This window comes from Rhamphochromis sp. 'chilingali', assembly GCF_963969265.1.
Source record: "Rhamphochromis sp. 'chilingali' genome assembly, chromosome: 9".
NCBI lineage: Eukaryota > Metazoa > Chordata > Actinopteri > Cichliformes > Cichlidae > Rhamphochromis > Rhamphochromis sp. 'chilingali'.
Genome location: NC_137936.1, coordinates 20,877,044 through 20,892,610, shown reverse-complemented (window position 1 = coordinate 20,892,610; position 15,567 = coordinate 20,877,044). Strand labels below are relative to the sequence as shown.

Sequence of the window (15,567 nt, the reverse complement as noted above, 5' to 3'; positions counted from 1 at the left end):
TAGGCTGACACGCTGGACGTAACTAGCTATTCAACATCACAGCCCACTATACCCCCTATCAGCACCGGGTGGCTCTTCTTTGCTCGACGTTGTGTAAAGATTACACTGCTGTTGAGGTCCAAAAGCAGTGCTAGAGCACAAATGAACACTGAGGTGTGTTGGTTTACGGTAACTGAAATTTCAATAACAAAAGACAATGGTGAATAGAAATAAATTTAAGAACTACAAAAATGAAAGTGAAATCATCTGAATGTTTAAATTCTGGCTCTGCATGACTGCTCTTTATGACGTGTACACATTTCTTTCACTTTATTTCCTATTGTCTTTCACAACAACAACTCACTAAGTTTCTGTCTGACACACACACTCTATGATAAACACCGACTTGAAAACTATGCCCCACTCAGTATTACAAGCTATAGCAAAACAATATAAAACCACTGTCAGTTGAATGAATCCAAGAGCATTAAGAACACATTAGAGCATCACACAGCAGACATGTAATACCGGATTATTATTATTATTTTTTAATAGTGAGCATCCACCAATGAAAATGTCAGTTATGTCCACATCTCTGTCATTGAAATGGGTCTATAACAACGCTGGTATTATCAGTGAGGATATGCATGTTGCATGAATTTGTGTGTCTCAGTTTTTGGTGATAAATACACAAAAAGGAAGGCAAACGTGGAACTCTACTTTAATGTGTACAGCACAAAATCACATTACTTTAGTAGCCTACACACTTAGGGGTATTCACTGTGAACAAAATCAAAGAGTTGGGTGCCATGTGAATCGAAAACATACTTGACTACTAGCCTTATCTTCAGGGGTGTAATTGGATAGGTAGGTGGTTGCAGGGAGAAAGTTACTTGGCATTGGTAGAGCTGCTGACCATCTTGCGAATGGCCTGAGAAATAGCATCACGGTCGATACCGTAGATCTTCAGCAGCTCGTGGGGTTTTCCACTGCGAGGAATGTGGGACACAGCGAGACGGTGCAGACTGAAGCCAGACTCATTGACCATTGCTGAAGACACTGCTTCGCCAAGACCACCTGTGGAAAAACAGCAAAGGAATATATAAAAGACAAATGTGAAAGACAAATCCACTTAAATGCATTTTTAACTGTCTGGTTAATGTGATGTCTTAAGGATGGGACATTTCTAACATGGTCATCTCAGGCTGTGTGTGTAAAGTCCTAAATTCAGAAGTAAATAAAAAAATGAAATAAAGGTAGCTATATAGAAAAATTATGCCTTTGAATGATATTGTTTTACATTATTTCTTATAGATGTAATAATGTAGCAAGTACTGTATTTGTAATTTTGAAGTACTGCCCAATTGTGTCCAAGAATAAAAACATGGAGCGGGAAGTTCAAGCATATTTGGCTCCCATTACAGTATCCAAAAACACTGAGCCTCTGTGCACACATTACATAAAGGGATAACAAAAAAATCATTACAGCTAAGTGTAAAAATGATCCCCTTGAACGTTGCACCACAACTGTTCCAGATGTACAATGAATGAGATGCACAACATCAGACAAATTACAGTTGTTAGATTTCCTTTGTCCAGCCTCATCCATGCCATCACCCATCCCCTTTCTCTTAGTAGGCACAGGCCAGAGCTGTCTGTGTTATCTAGGTCACAGTCAGCCCCATGGGCACCCGCTTAGCTAAGGAAATCTGACAGCACTCTGCCTCCATGGCTGTCGCACTTACAAAATGCACCACAGTACCAATACCTTGCCTGCAATGAAGGCACGCGACAGGCGGTCTCAGCCCTCAGCCAATAAGCAATTGCCAGCACAACCCGTCTACATCAGTGAACCAATGGAAACATGCCACCACAACACTCCCAAGGATATGCGCCAATGACGAGGCGCAGCCGCATTATGCTACTGAGCTTGTTGCTGCTTGGTTGGCGATAGGCATGCAATATGCAAAATCCAAGCAACTTCTATATAAACCTACCTTCGTAGTAGTGGTCCTCGACAGTGAGGATCCTTCCCCTGGTAGCACGTGTGTGGTCGATGATCGTTTTGACATCCAAAGGTTTGAGTGTGAAGGGATCAATCACTCGGACAGAGATCCTCTCTGGAAGATGAAAAATACAATGCATAAAGATACATCATACGGTTAACCGAACCACAGCGATTGAATATAGGATAATATAGCAGTTCTGCCAACCTGATAAAGAAAGCATAGTTTGTGCAAGAAACACAAAAACTAAGATCAGGCTAACATTTAAATGACAAACTGAACACAGAACCATTCAAAACCTATTCTAAGGAACAGCAATGGTCTAACAGATACATTCTAAAAAAAAATAGAGATATAAATCTGACCAGCTAGCAGCGGATTACAATGTTTTTCTTGTAATTGTTCTGGATGTGTCAGCACATATCTTGCGGACCTTTCTTTAGATGTTCAGCTGCAGCAAGGGCCTCGTGCAAAGTCACTCCAGCTGCCACCACAGTGACCTGGTCGTCCTTGCTTTGGTACACCACCTGTCAAAGAGAAGGAAATGTACCCTCTATAAGCTGTAGTGTTTCGAGTGATTATTTTGGAACAATAATCTGCCATTTCTGCCTCATGTGTTTATCTCTCACTGTCTTAAGAGAAGCACAAATAGTGTCTCACCTTTGCCTGTCCAACATGGAAGTCCTCATTGCTGTTGTAGATGATAGCACAGTCTTGGCGGCTGGTTCGGATGTAGCAAACACCCTAAATGAAAAGGAAAATGAAAAGATCATTACTGCAATAGATGATCATGTAGGGGAGCTGTAACGCTGCCATTTTTGTTTAAGTACCTTTGTGGTTGCAGCCAGTTCCACAGCCTTCTCTGTAGACACACCATCACAGGGATAGAAAATGGTTGCTGTGGGAAGGGCCCTGAACATAGCTACGTCCTCCAGACCCATCAGGGCAGGGCCCTCCTCTCCTGCAACATACACATTTATAGTTGATTTTATGCATTCAACACTGAGGAAATCTTCAAAAGTTATCTACTTGTTAGGTGAGCTGAAGCATGCAGGTGCACAAGCATAAAGTTCGGCTGCATGCAGTGTACCTGCACTAACAGAGGGACACTTGGTTCCCTGTTGACAGCTTCCAGGGCAGACACGAAAGGAGAAAAGGGGGAAGTTTGAGTAATAGCTGTAAGGTCAAGGAGGGTAAATGGCAAGGAAAACACAGCATTAGAGGGGAAAAATAGAAAGGATTGAAACAACTCACAAACTGACACAGACTTCTTTGTATACACTTGTGCATTTATTAAGGAGGCTGTGGATATATTCTGAGGAACTGGGTGCTCTGAAGTGGTTGGATTCAGTGTAAGAGGGGATGAGGGTGAATTTGTGAAGGTGTGAGTTTGGTGACATGTATGAGAAGGGTTTTTATGTGAATTGCTCATTGGCAGCAGTCTACTGACCGGTGGACAGACCGCAGTGAGAGCCGCACAGATTGATGTTGCTTTCTGAGATCGCTGCCATACGAAGCTGGTCATAGGCGCGAGTGAAAAAGGAAGCAAGAGTGCTGGCAAATACCACATTCCTCTCTCGGGCAGCACATCCCATCGCAACGCTGACCTGGGAAATGAAATCATTATTTCTTAGTACCTTTGCGAGCGAGGAAACCTTCATGTGCCAAACTAAAGAGACACAGGCTGCAAGAACGTCACCACAAAAAGATCACCCAGAGGGTAAAATATCTGTAGTGCAAACCATATTTGAAAGCCTCTTTGAACTAAAGACCACAGTAAGCAGAAAGTTTTGCAAAAATCTCTGAAGCTTATTTTACCATATGGACAGGATCAGTGGCATACCTCCTCTTACAAATAATTTCCTTTGTCCTGTCTCCAAACCTTTCCACAGTCCCACATCTTCTCTTCTTTCTCAAAAGTAACATCTGACGCTACATAAATGAATTCAACGAAACTCCATTTGTTTTTGTTTGTAACTAATTAAGTTTTTGTACACTGAAAAACAGAACATGTTGGATTTACTTAATTCAATTGTGGACATTGGTTGCACACAATTGTTTTGCTTTGGCAGACAATTAAACAACTGAGTTAAAAGACGTAACAGTGCTAACCACCACACCACAAAGCTGTCCTTCCAGGCTTAACAAAAGTAGGAAAGCTATGATTACAAGGCTTGAAACAGAATTTTCTGTTTGTCCTTGACATGTCATCTCAACAAGAACAAATGAAGTTGTTGAATTTCAAACAGATCCAACATGTTTTAATTACATTCACCATAGAAACATGAAATTATTTTGCTCAAATTACAAGTTAGACTTTTGTAAATGCAACAACCAACCAATTTCCTTTTTTTCAGTGTAGGTGAGTCTTGCATATTTTTTTAATTTCATCTCGATTGTACCCTTGAACTTTTGACTTTTCTCATGCATTCAGCCAGATGGTCCCACCCTCTGTAGTGATTAATATTTTACTTCTGAATACACTTGTCATAACTGCTTATCATCATGGAAATGCCTGACCTACATTGAAGCAGGCTGCTGCTGGGGACATGAAAAGACAAGAAATTAGAATTCGATTGCCTCTCTTCAAATTAGGATCTGATAAAATGTTGACCGAAGCAAAATAAAGGGGTTTTCTAACCACTGGTGTCAGCAGCTGCCACATTGATGTAAAAGGAGGAACTTGAGTTTTTTATGTGACTATCCTTATATTACAGGGCAGGTACAGACAAGCCATCTATAATTTAATAACATAAGCTCAGCTCAGCAGCTATGGCAAGCTAGGTTGTGCAGACAGCAAACGAAGAGCAGTTTACGGAGAAGAATCGCTATTAAAAAGCAACTCTGTTACATCTAAAATGAAATGATAGCATTAAACTAAAAGTGACAGAATGATAGGATTCACATCTGTTTTTGAAGAAATATTTTTTATCAAGAAAAAGGCGTAAATTTGACCAAAGATCATACCATGTTTTGCTGAGCAATGTAGCACTCAACAAAACGGTTGGGATGCTCATTCTTAAAGATCTCTGAGTAGGTGAGGTTATTGGTATCTCCATCAAGGGCCACAACACGTTCATTGTAGCGTCCCAGCTTGGCCAGTGCCATTCCGTATGCCTTCCGTGTGGCAATCTGCAGAGAAAAGGAGGCCAAATTCATCAATCTTTTTACAACCTGCAAAGGTTGGATGCTGCAAAAGGAAAAACAGAACACAATGATTTACAAATCCTTTAAACGCCTGTGGTGATCAGGCCTAAACTCCTCTTTAGTTGTACTGAACTGTACTGTTGTACTGAATTCAATTAAAAGTATTCCGATCAACAATTTTTAATAACTGAATTCATGTTAATGTATTAACTGTGAAAATTGTGATAGTTAATTTGTGACAATTTGTTTTACTTGTTTTTTTTCCCTTTATTTTAATATATATCCCAAATTGGCTCTTTACTTCTGTGGAGTGTTTTGCATGCCTAAGTGATCCCAGGAGCTATGTTTTCGAGGCATTTTGCCCTGGTTGGGTCTTCCAAGGCAGTTTAGTTCTGGGTGATGGACCAGATCAAGAGCACCTCTGTGTAGAAAAATCTAGGCACAGATGAGCCCCGTTCCCCAAAAGCCAGGCTTGCCGAGCACCTGGTTCCCAGGCCTTAGTCCATGGGGCCTGGATCAGCCACATGGGTCCACCCTCCTGTGGGCAGACCACCTGCAGAAGGGGCTGCAGGAAACCTGTGCTTTGTATATTGGGAGGCAGTTGAAACCACAAGCTTTTGAAGGGGGTGTGAATAATATGGACTTTAGGCAACACTGTTTAAAACCAGGACTCTCAATGATGAACACAAACCACATTTTACTGTTCTTATATGAACAAAAGTTGGTTTGGTTAACATTGTCTATGCTTTCATTTTTAATGAATCAGGCTTTCGCTTTTGTGAAAAATCTATTGTGTTTGCTTTGAGTAAATGCAAATTCAAAACATTTGCTACAATCAAACATGATATATTTATATACCAATTGGTTTTAATTGCTACTTCATAGACGCACAAGTTCAAGTATGATTGCTTTTGAATTCTTGTCTTGATCATACATATCTTACACATATTTATTCTTTTATTTATACTTAAATTTATGCTCTAACATATCCTTTTGCTTATGTAGATTCCCACAGAGTGGTGATCATGTCTAACCTCCCCTTTTGTTGTCCCTGCACTGAATTAGTTTCCATAATTAAATGTTAAATGGACTGATTCTTATATAGTGCTTTACTACTCTCCCAGAGCCCTCAAAGCACTTTATAAGACATGCTTTAGTCACACCTATCATACAAGCACCTTTTTCTATGCTTAAGTGCTTTCCATCTAACATTCCTACTCTGATGGATGCATCGGTTAGTATCTTGCCCAAGGATATTTGGCATGCAGACTGGAGCATGCAGGGATCAAACCACCAATCTTCCGATTAGTAGATGGCCTGCTCTACTTCCTGAGCTACAGCCACCCCATACTTGGCTCAAACTTCACAGTTTCTGTGCATTTCTTTGTAATATTTTCAGTTAACCACAGAGTTTGTATGATTTGCAAATGTCTGATCTAAACTTATTTACATTTCATACAACATTCCAACTTTTTTGTAGACACGGTTGTTTGGGATTCATTCATTCATTCATTGCTACCTGGAGAATAAAGTATTTGTATTCATGTCCACTTTACAGACCTTTTCTCCAGCCTTGTAGCTGGGTGCGCTTGGCATCCTGATGTTTCTTAGGCTGACAGGTGGGGAGTCCTCAATAGGAGCAGGTGGGTACAGGTGCTTGCTGCTACTCATGATACGGCTCTGCAGATCCTTCATGACCATGTCAGCCATGTCTTTGGGCAGAGTTTTGGCGTGCCAACCCAGCTTATCCTCTGCAGCTGAAAACACAAAAAAATGCTCTTATGTTCATTTAATTCATATGCACACATACATTACTCGGTAGGTGCCATTCAAACTGCAAAACTGCAGTGTACTTTTGAATATCATTTATTTTAAAATGAGTGCAAAGGGTGCAAAGATGAAAGACAATATTTACCTGGAATGCCTTTGCCCTTAATGGTTTTGGCTATGATGGCAGTGGGTTGGTGGCATGGCTGGCTCAGAGCCTTGCAAAGCTCCTCTACGCTGTGTCCGTCGACAATGATAGCATGCCAGCTATAGACACACACATGAAAAGGCTTTCGGTATGTCTCACACATATTTATGTGAAATATAGGAAATAAGAAATACGTAAATATGTGAAATACAGAAAATATAGGAAAATACAGTCTTCCTTCAGAGCTTATACCATAAACGGATGCTAACCAGCCTCTAAATCAGTATGGATTTCTCATATGCAATTTTACCCAAAGGCTTCACAACGCTTCTGATATTTTTCTACGTGATGCTGCAAGGGTGCAGGGTCACTCTGGCCAAGACGGTTGATGTCCATAATGGCCACCAGGTTGTCAAGCTGGTAGTAGGAGGCAAATGACATGGCCTCCCAGACAGCCCCCTCTGACATCTCACCATCCCCCAGCAGACAGAAGACACGGTAACTGGAGAACAAGCCAAGATTACATGATTATACTGTGCATACTGTATTTGTGTTTTATGTTTGTGTAGATGAGGGTGATGTGTTGTGGATGTGAGAAAAAAAAAGTCATATCTGAGGAAAACGCCTTTCCAGTCAGGCTTGTTTTATCGCCATTATCGGACACCTGGATGGGTAATCAGCTGTGACGTGTTTAAGCTTCCTGAGGGCTGAGATGTGACTACTTAATTTCACACCTACCTTTGTAACTTACTTTGCCATAAGAGCCAAATAGTGTTTAACTAAGACCATTTTTTGTACTGTTATTCACCTATTAATCACACACGGTCTGAAATATTAGCAGATGAATCAAATGTCATCAAAGTAGCTGCTTATACAAAGGAATATTAAAATATGACAGCGTTCCACTTTTGTGGCAACTTAAAACAAATAAACAGTCTACGGCATAATATCTGGATTTTACTCCAAAATGAAATCTGCTTGGGTGGTAAAAATATCTCAGGCGTGACTGCTGCGCCTGTGATTATTAGAGCAGAAGAATTGTTAGAGCAGATCATGTAGCTGCAGTATACACCCACAGAATGAAAGAAAATCCTAATTCAAAGCACTACAAAAAAAATACGATGCAACGCTGTGTCAATAATTTAAACAACTGAGTTGATATTTTCATGTAAAGCTGCAAAAACACCTTTTTTTCCCATAGGTGTTTTGTGTATTGCGTGTGGACAAGGAATTACCTGGATTTGTCAAAATATTTCCCAGTGTAAGCCATTCCACAGGCCACACCAAGACCCTGCCCCAGTGATCCAGTGGCGACATCCACAAATTGTTGTTTCTGAAATGTACACAGATCAAATAAATCAATAAACTCTGAGTAGAGTTTGTGCTCTTTGAGTCCTGAGGTGTGTTATAGGTACAGTATGTGGCGGCTTACGGGGGTTGGGTGCCCCTCCAGGGTAGAGTCAACCTGGCATAAACTGAGCAATTCGCTCTCCTTGAGAAAACCTGTTTCAACCCATATGGAGTACAACGCAGGAGCAGCATGACCCTGAGATAGACATGAAAAGAAGCAAGGCATTACAATTACAAAAGGAACAGAGGCTCTCATATTCAGACCAGCGGAGCTTACTGACTCTCACCTTAGACAGGATAAAGCGGTCGTTGTTGAAGTTTCTTGGGTCTTCAGGGCGGTACTTCATAGTGTGGAAGAAAAGCACAGACATGATTTCTGCCACACTGCAGCATGACGTGGGATATCTGCACAGTGTATGAGAGGGTGCTATTAAAATGAATCCAAATAAACAGCAAACTCAAAAACACAGAAAATACAGGTTAAACTTTAATATGTTTATTATTAGTAGCCTCCTGTATTTGCATAAAATCCACTATAGCTATACATTTATGGTACTGTCCCAAAAGGCTGCAGTATCACTCTAGGTAAAGCTATCACAAAGCACACTTAATTAGCTAAAATTTCAGCTTGAGATGCCAAATGAAGATTCTATTCAAAAGAGTGCAACACAAAAAAGTCAAAAACACCACTTCAAAAAAAACAAAACAAAAACAAAAAAAAACCAAAAAAAAAACACCACTTCAAATTGCTTTTGCAAAGACAATCACACAGAGACCCGTAAACTGTTAGTATATGCTGCCCAAAATTAATTGTAGCATTAAAATATGTTGCATCTATAAATAATTGGCATTAATGCATTATATTAAACCGCCAACTTCTGTCACAAAGAAATCACAAATTCCAGCTCCATGGAGTCTGAAGGCAAGTATTTTGCTGTGTTCAGCTCGTTGCTATCCTTTCCATCTTTCCAAGCATTCGAGATCAATAAGTCATTAATTCTAATAAGTCTTGGAATATTTTAAGTCAAGTAATATTTCTCGGTGCTCAGTGTTTTTCTTTTCATATCACTGTAGGCTTAACACTGCAGAATTGTGCAATGTGGAGTTAGGCTCCGATAAAATAATTTTCTTGCTATTCAAAATTAGACATTCATAATCAATAAGAGCTCGAAGGAGAAATTATATTAAAGATTACAGGCAGCTTTTCATTGAAATTTCCATTGAAGAGGATCGCATGATTGCAGCGGCCACACAGTACTCGAGTCTATTGCTACGTACAGTTCACCCACCATTATACTATACAGGGTAGTCTGCTCTGTTGAATTGTTCATAGGGGTATATCTAGTAAAATAGATGATTATAGACAATTATTATCTTGTAACCAAAGTAAATGTAAAAAAAAATCAAATAACCTAAATTCTGTTGATGTCACCCTGATCTGTTCATGTTTTTCATTCATTTCTGCTTGCACATCAAAGATTTGGAATTTTTTTTAAACAATTGTGTATCTCTAATATGCTATAAATAAAGTATAATTACACGGAAATAACACAATGTAGATATTTACATTTTCTGAAATAAAATGCTAAAATTATTTCAGCCAAATCTAAATTTGTCAAAGGAGGAGAACAAAAGCAGAACACATTGTTCCTTACATCCTAATCTGTTCATGCATAGTTCATTGGGTGTGACTATTTCTGTTGATGAGTGCACGATGCAAAGGAAAACTAGGTTTTGCATTATGTTATGCACACATTTCTTATGTTTATATGTGCAGTTCATTTACAATCTTACAGCAAAGCTCGTGTGCAAGAATCAGTAAATGCAACTTACCCGCTGCCCGCTCCAGTTGTTGCCTTGATCGAGTTGATTCGGAGGCGGTTGGCGATGTTCCTCAGTGCTTGCACTGTCTGCTGGTCAGGTTTGTGGTAATCCTCCATGAAGGCGATATATTGAGTTTTAAAGCACCAGAAAAATGGACCAACTACAATCCTCTGTTGAATTTGTGTGGTTTTAATATGTGTGTGTGCGTGTGTGTGTGTGTGTGTGTTGCCAAAGAGCAAAGCTAGTGTGAGTGTGTGAGTTATAGAGGCAGGCAGAAAGAGAGACAGAAACGAGGAGAAACTGGATTTAACCTACCAGGCATGTACACACATGGATGCACAGGGACACACACACATACACACACACACACGCTGACAGACACAAAGGAGGAGGAACCCAGTGACGTGCACTGGGCGTTACTGCTAAAATACAACGGCATACACCAAAACTATATACCTTTTACCAGACTATGTTTTGACAGCTAAGGTCACAAAAGGTTGTGAAAGATCCCAGAGGGTAATTTTAAAAAAATGTGTCTGTGTTACAGTTCAATTCTATCCCTCCTACAAATCATAGAGCTGTGTTTAACCACATGTCCTGCCTATTTAGTTATGGGTGAGTGCATGCAGTCTATCAGTGTGATAAGGTTAAGAAAAACAAAACAAAAAACTCTTGTCTTAGAGTGTGAATAAATACATTAACAAGGAAGAGGAGCGCCTAAAAATCAAAATGATGCCTTCCTCGTCCTTGGTTTGTGACACGACTGATGATGTACTGAGAAACTTTACCTCGGGAAGGCTGTGATATTTCTCTGCCATATCTAGTTGCTACCAACAGAGTCTCTTCTAGATGAGTGGTGCTCAGAGTCTTGTCCAATGAGTGGAAGATGGGGAAACATGTCCAAGGGGGATTCTGTCTGTACCTGGTGGGTGAGACTCTGGGAAGAGGTCTTTTGTGATTGGGTAGTGTTAAAACTTACCTCATTTGGAGTGGTTAAGCGATTTGTGGATAAAGAAAAAGAGGACATAACTGTGTCTGTTAACATCCGAGATTGTGTACCTTCACTAGCAACTTAGAGCTCTTTGGAAGGAAGATGGCAGGGATAGCTCAGTAGGTAGAGTGATCAGAAGAATCCACTGAACGGCTACCCTGAGGTACCCCTGAGCAAGGTACCGTCCCTACACACTGCTCCCCGGGCGCTGGATTGGTGCCTGCCCACTGCTTCACTGAGTGAATTGGTTAAATGCAGAGAAGTAATTTCCCTACGCAGATTAATAAAGTATACATTACATTCATAGTGCTAAAAATGTTTCTTATTTTATATTCAAAAACACTTCCCCAGGCCGATGGCTTCCATCCAAGCCAAAGATGTGAGTCTGTCGAGGAGACTGCCTCAGAGTACTTTGCTCTGGAGTGTTTCATCAGACTGCAAGGTGTTCAAGACTATGTTAATCATGCTGGTGGATGCTTGAGTCAGGAAGGTGGAGGAAGTTGGTGGAAATATCACTTCACTCTTCTAAAGATGTCACAATTGAAATTAGACAGTAATGGTGACAAAACATTTTTTTCCTACAGAATCATCATCAGTGTTGGTCAAGTTACTTGAAAAAAGTAATCAGTAACTAATTACTGATTACTTCCCCAAAAAAGTAATCCCATTACTTTACTGATTACTTATTTTCAAAAGTAATTAATTACTTAGTTACTTAGTTACTTTTTAAAAACACGATTTACAACCTTAAGAAGTGATAAAGTGATAGATCTTTCAGCCCAATTCTACTTTTTCTACATAATCCATCATACAAAATGTAATCAAATGGAAAAGTCTCTTTTTTTAACTTGTTTTATCAGTTTTAATCTTTTAACTTTATGCATCAAGCAAAAATGTAATTATATGCAACAGTCTCTGACTTGAATAAATTAGTTTAACATTTAAACCTATTTTCTGCACATTCCAGGACATAAAATAAAATATTTTTTGTGTTTACACTCACTCTTTCAAATAGATGCAAGTAAAACACAGCAGAAAATAAATAAAGTCAAAGACTAGCGGTCCAGTTGCTCTATTTTCACCTGTAAAGCAGGAGTGGGGTAGGCGGAGGTTTACCCTGGTGCAGGTGTGCCGCGGTCAGTTGAAGAATCCGCGAGTTTCTCTGTGAGTTTCCCATTACGTCGTTGCGCACTCGGTGCTTGCTTGGAAGTTTAGGGGTTTTTTCGCTGTAAAAAGCAGTTTTCTTCCCACGATGGACACTAATGTTTTTGTCACTTTTTATGGAATCAAACTCAAAGTAAGGTCAGTACTTCCACGCTTTAAACGCTGCATGCTCATACGCTCTCCCACAATCGATATGATCTGCACACAGCTGTTGTCACTAACGGCGCACTCGCTTACGTCACTGTCGTGAAACATTCTCGCAAAAAATCACGGTTTTAGTAACGCAGTAACGCAGCGTTCCTACGGGAAAGTAACGGTAATCTAATTACCGTTTTTGCAATAGTAATCCCTTACTTTACTCGTTACTTGAAAAAAGTAATCAGATTACAGTAACGCGTTACCATCTCTGATCATCATACATCTTCAGCACCTGCTAAAGCATTAATAAGGAAACATCTTTGAAGGTGGTTACATCAAGACAGAAGCTTACACCTTTTCACTTTCCAGCTAGCCATCCAGATATTAATGATGCTGAAAAGAATGATGGGGATTAACTGTATCATCTGCAGGAAAACTCTGATAGACCACTGGAGGAACTGCGGGGAGCCAGCTAAATTTTCATCTGCAAATTCTGACACCTCCCTCCAGCCCTACAGCTTCATTCTCAAACTCTATCCACCCAAAAGCAATTTAACCTTACCGTTATTCCTCTCCACCTCTGCCAGACTCTGATAATACAATGGAGGACTCTCAGCTACCTTCAGGTCAAGGTTCCTCACCTCTGTTTACAGATCTACCAGCTCATCCACTTCATCGTTTTTATTTTACTGTGGTAAAAGAGGAAGATCCCTGTAGCTCCACAGTGTAGAGATTTACATATTTCTCTTACAGTTTGTTCCTGGGAGGAGGCACCAATTCATTTGGAGTTGTGAGAAGGGAATCCAGTGTAAAAACTCTCGTGGAGCTACATGGTGTGGTGACCCATTGTGAAAACTACAAATCCCTTTTTCTTCTTGAAGAGGAAGATCCTGCTGAAGGATTTACTGGAGGTTTTGATACTTTGTGCACTGTATAAAGGCTGCATGTGGTGATAAAAAAACAAAAACAAGATCAAAACTCTTGAAGCATTAAACCAAACATTTGTATTATTATAACAACCTGACTTATCGTGTTGTTCAGAAAGCTAATTTTGGGAAAAGAGGAAGACCAAAGAGAAGATTCATGGATGTGGTGAAGAAGGGTTATAGAGTTGGTGTGACAAAAGAGGAGGCTAGGGATAGGGTGGTAGTACCACAGTTCCTCTCTTGGTCTTCTATCAAATGCTTTCTCTAGATCCACAAAGACCTTCTCTGTACTTCTCCATCAACACTCAAAGCAAACATCACCTATGTAATGCTCTTAAAGCCACTCTGCTGCTTGCTGATTGTCACCTCTTTTCTTAACTTACCTTCAACAGCTCTTTCCCACAATTTATGGTATGCCTAATCAGCTCTATCCTCCTGTAGTTACTAACGTTCTGCACATCACCCTCGTTCTTGAAAATCAGTATACTTGTTCTCCATTCCTCTCACTCCCCAAAACTGTGCTAAACCTGGTCAAAAAGTCCTCTTTCTTAAACTTGTTCAACAGGTCTTATGCCTCTTTCTTTGAACACTTTCCTGTACTTCTTCATTCCACCACCAAGTCCTTGTTCTCCTGTCCACAGGATGTAACACTTACTTGGAAGTTTCCCACAACTGTACTACAGGCAAGATAAACTTTACTCGTCACGATGAGACTTCTTCCCCTTCTCTGTCAGTCCCTGCATCCTGACATGTCTCCAGTTGTCCCAAGTTCCCTCTGACTGTCTCCTTGGTGCATTTAAACCCCTGTTCCTCCCTGTCCCTGAGATTCACTTTTAATGTGTATGTATAATACAATACAGATAAATGAAAATAGAGTCCTTGAAATGTACAAAATATTGATAAAAACAATTATCAAAATGGAGGCAACTTAGCCTGTGGTACAATGTATACTATGTATGAAAAGACCTTTACTACAGATACTACTATGGCTCTGCAGATTTTTTATTTTATTTTAACCTGTGTCGCCTCACCTTGAGGTTGGCAAATCTGTCTATCACTTTTTGGTGATCAACTCTCTCAAGCAGTTTAACAGTTTCTGTTGTGCCTGTCACTGTTCCCTGTCTGTTTTCTTACCTGGTTCTTCCTGACCTTGTACTTTCTCCTCACGTTCCCCTCTTTCCTCTCTCCTTCTTTGGACTGACAATCATACACATATAGATTGTATTCAATTAGATGAAAAAATTACATCAATATGAAAAAAATATATTATTAAGATCACTAATAAAAAAAAAAAAGTCCTCTCTCAGTGTACTTTCAACCAAAAGGCAAATAACCAAACCACATGTACATCTCATAAAAGATATAAATATTGAAACACTGATCCAACATTATTCTTGATTGATGGATCATTTGCTCTTACAGTTTTACCTGAATGTTGTTCCTGGGTTTAATATGGGCACATGCACATATGACAAAATAACCAACTTCTCTCATTCCATTTCAAACAGGACAGTATCAACAACAGTAAGCTACAGACAATTTAAAGTTTTAGATTTTAAATAGGCTGTATAAATTTCGATGGGAGCAACATGTCGACGGTCAAATGTGGCTGATTTTACTACAGAGCAGGACGGACTGTAGGGTAGCAAACATTGTTGGAAAACACGTTTCCAACACTGCAGGGTACCTGGTGTAATGTTTTTCAGCTAAAAAGAAACATGGTCTGACTCCTACCTAACTATATAAAGAGTAACTGAAGGTTAAATGCAGCTAATATGTCCTGTTTTAAGCCAGGCTCCGCTGTCTCAGCCACCAAAGGGCGCTGGAGCCAGAGTAGGGGAGAGGCGAGCTGGAACAAACCATTTTGGGAGGGGGGGGGGGGGGGGGGGATATCTATACTTTTGTTATTAAAATGTTACGTCACAACCAAGTACTGAATGCTTTTTTATATTTTTAGTAGTGTGTCACACAAACAGCAAATATTGTAAAAAAAAAAAAAAAAAGAGTAAGAAATCTTTGGGGGTGCTTTGATTCTTTGATTCATACCCCCCAAAATGGGCTAAAATCGCCCCTGATCTACAGTCTTTGCGAACAGCATCTGACAGACCTGTAATTATGGGGAGGGTT

The 15,567-nt window shown here is 39.9% G+C and overlaps 1 protein-coding gene across 1 annotated transcript; it reads right to left on the bottom strand.

Moving 5' to 3' along the window:
- On the bottom strand, positions 1-10,480 carry LOC308402523 (transketolase-like). Its single transcript, XM_080891434.1, has 14 exons — positions 10,231-10,480; positions 8,685-8,802; positions 8,480-8,593; positions 8,283-8,380; positions 7,358-7,549; positions 7,048-7,166; positions 6,693-6,889; positions 4,953-5,117; positions 3,436-3,592; positions 2,816-2,946; positions 2,646-2,729; positions 2,419-2,512; positions 1,977-2,099; positions 1-1,056 (listed from the first exon to the last, which is right to left on the bottom strand). The coding sequence occupies exons 1-14, from the start codon at positions 10,335-10,337 to the stop codon at positions 869-871; spliced, it is 1,887 nt and encodes a 628-aa protein (XP_080747560.1). The 5' UTR covers positions 10,338-10,480; the 3' UTR covers positions 1-868.
- Between the last annotated feature and the right edge of the window lie 5,087 nt (positions 10,481-15,567).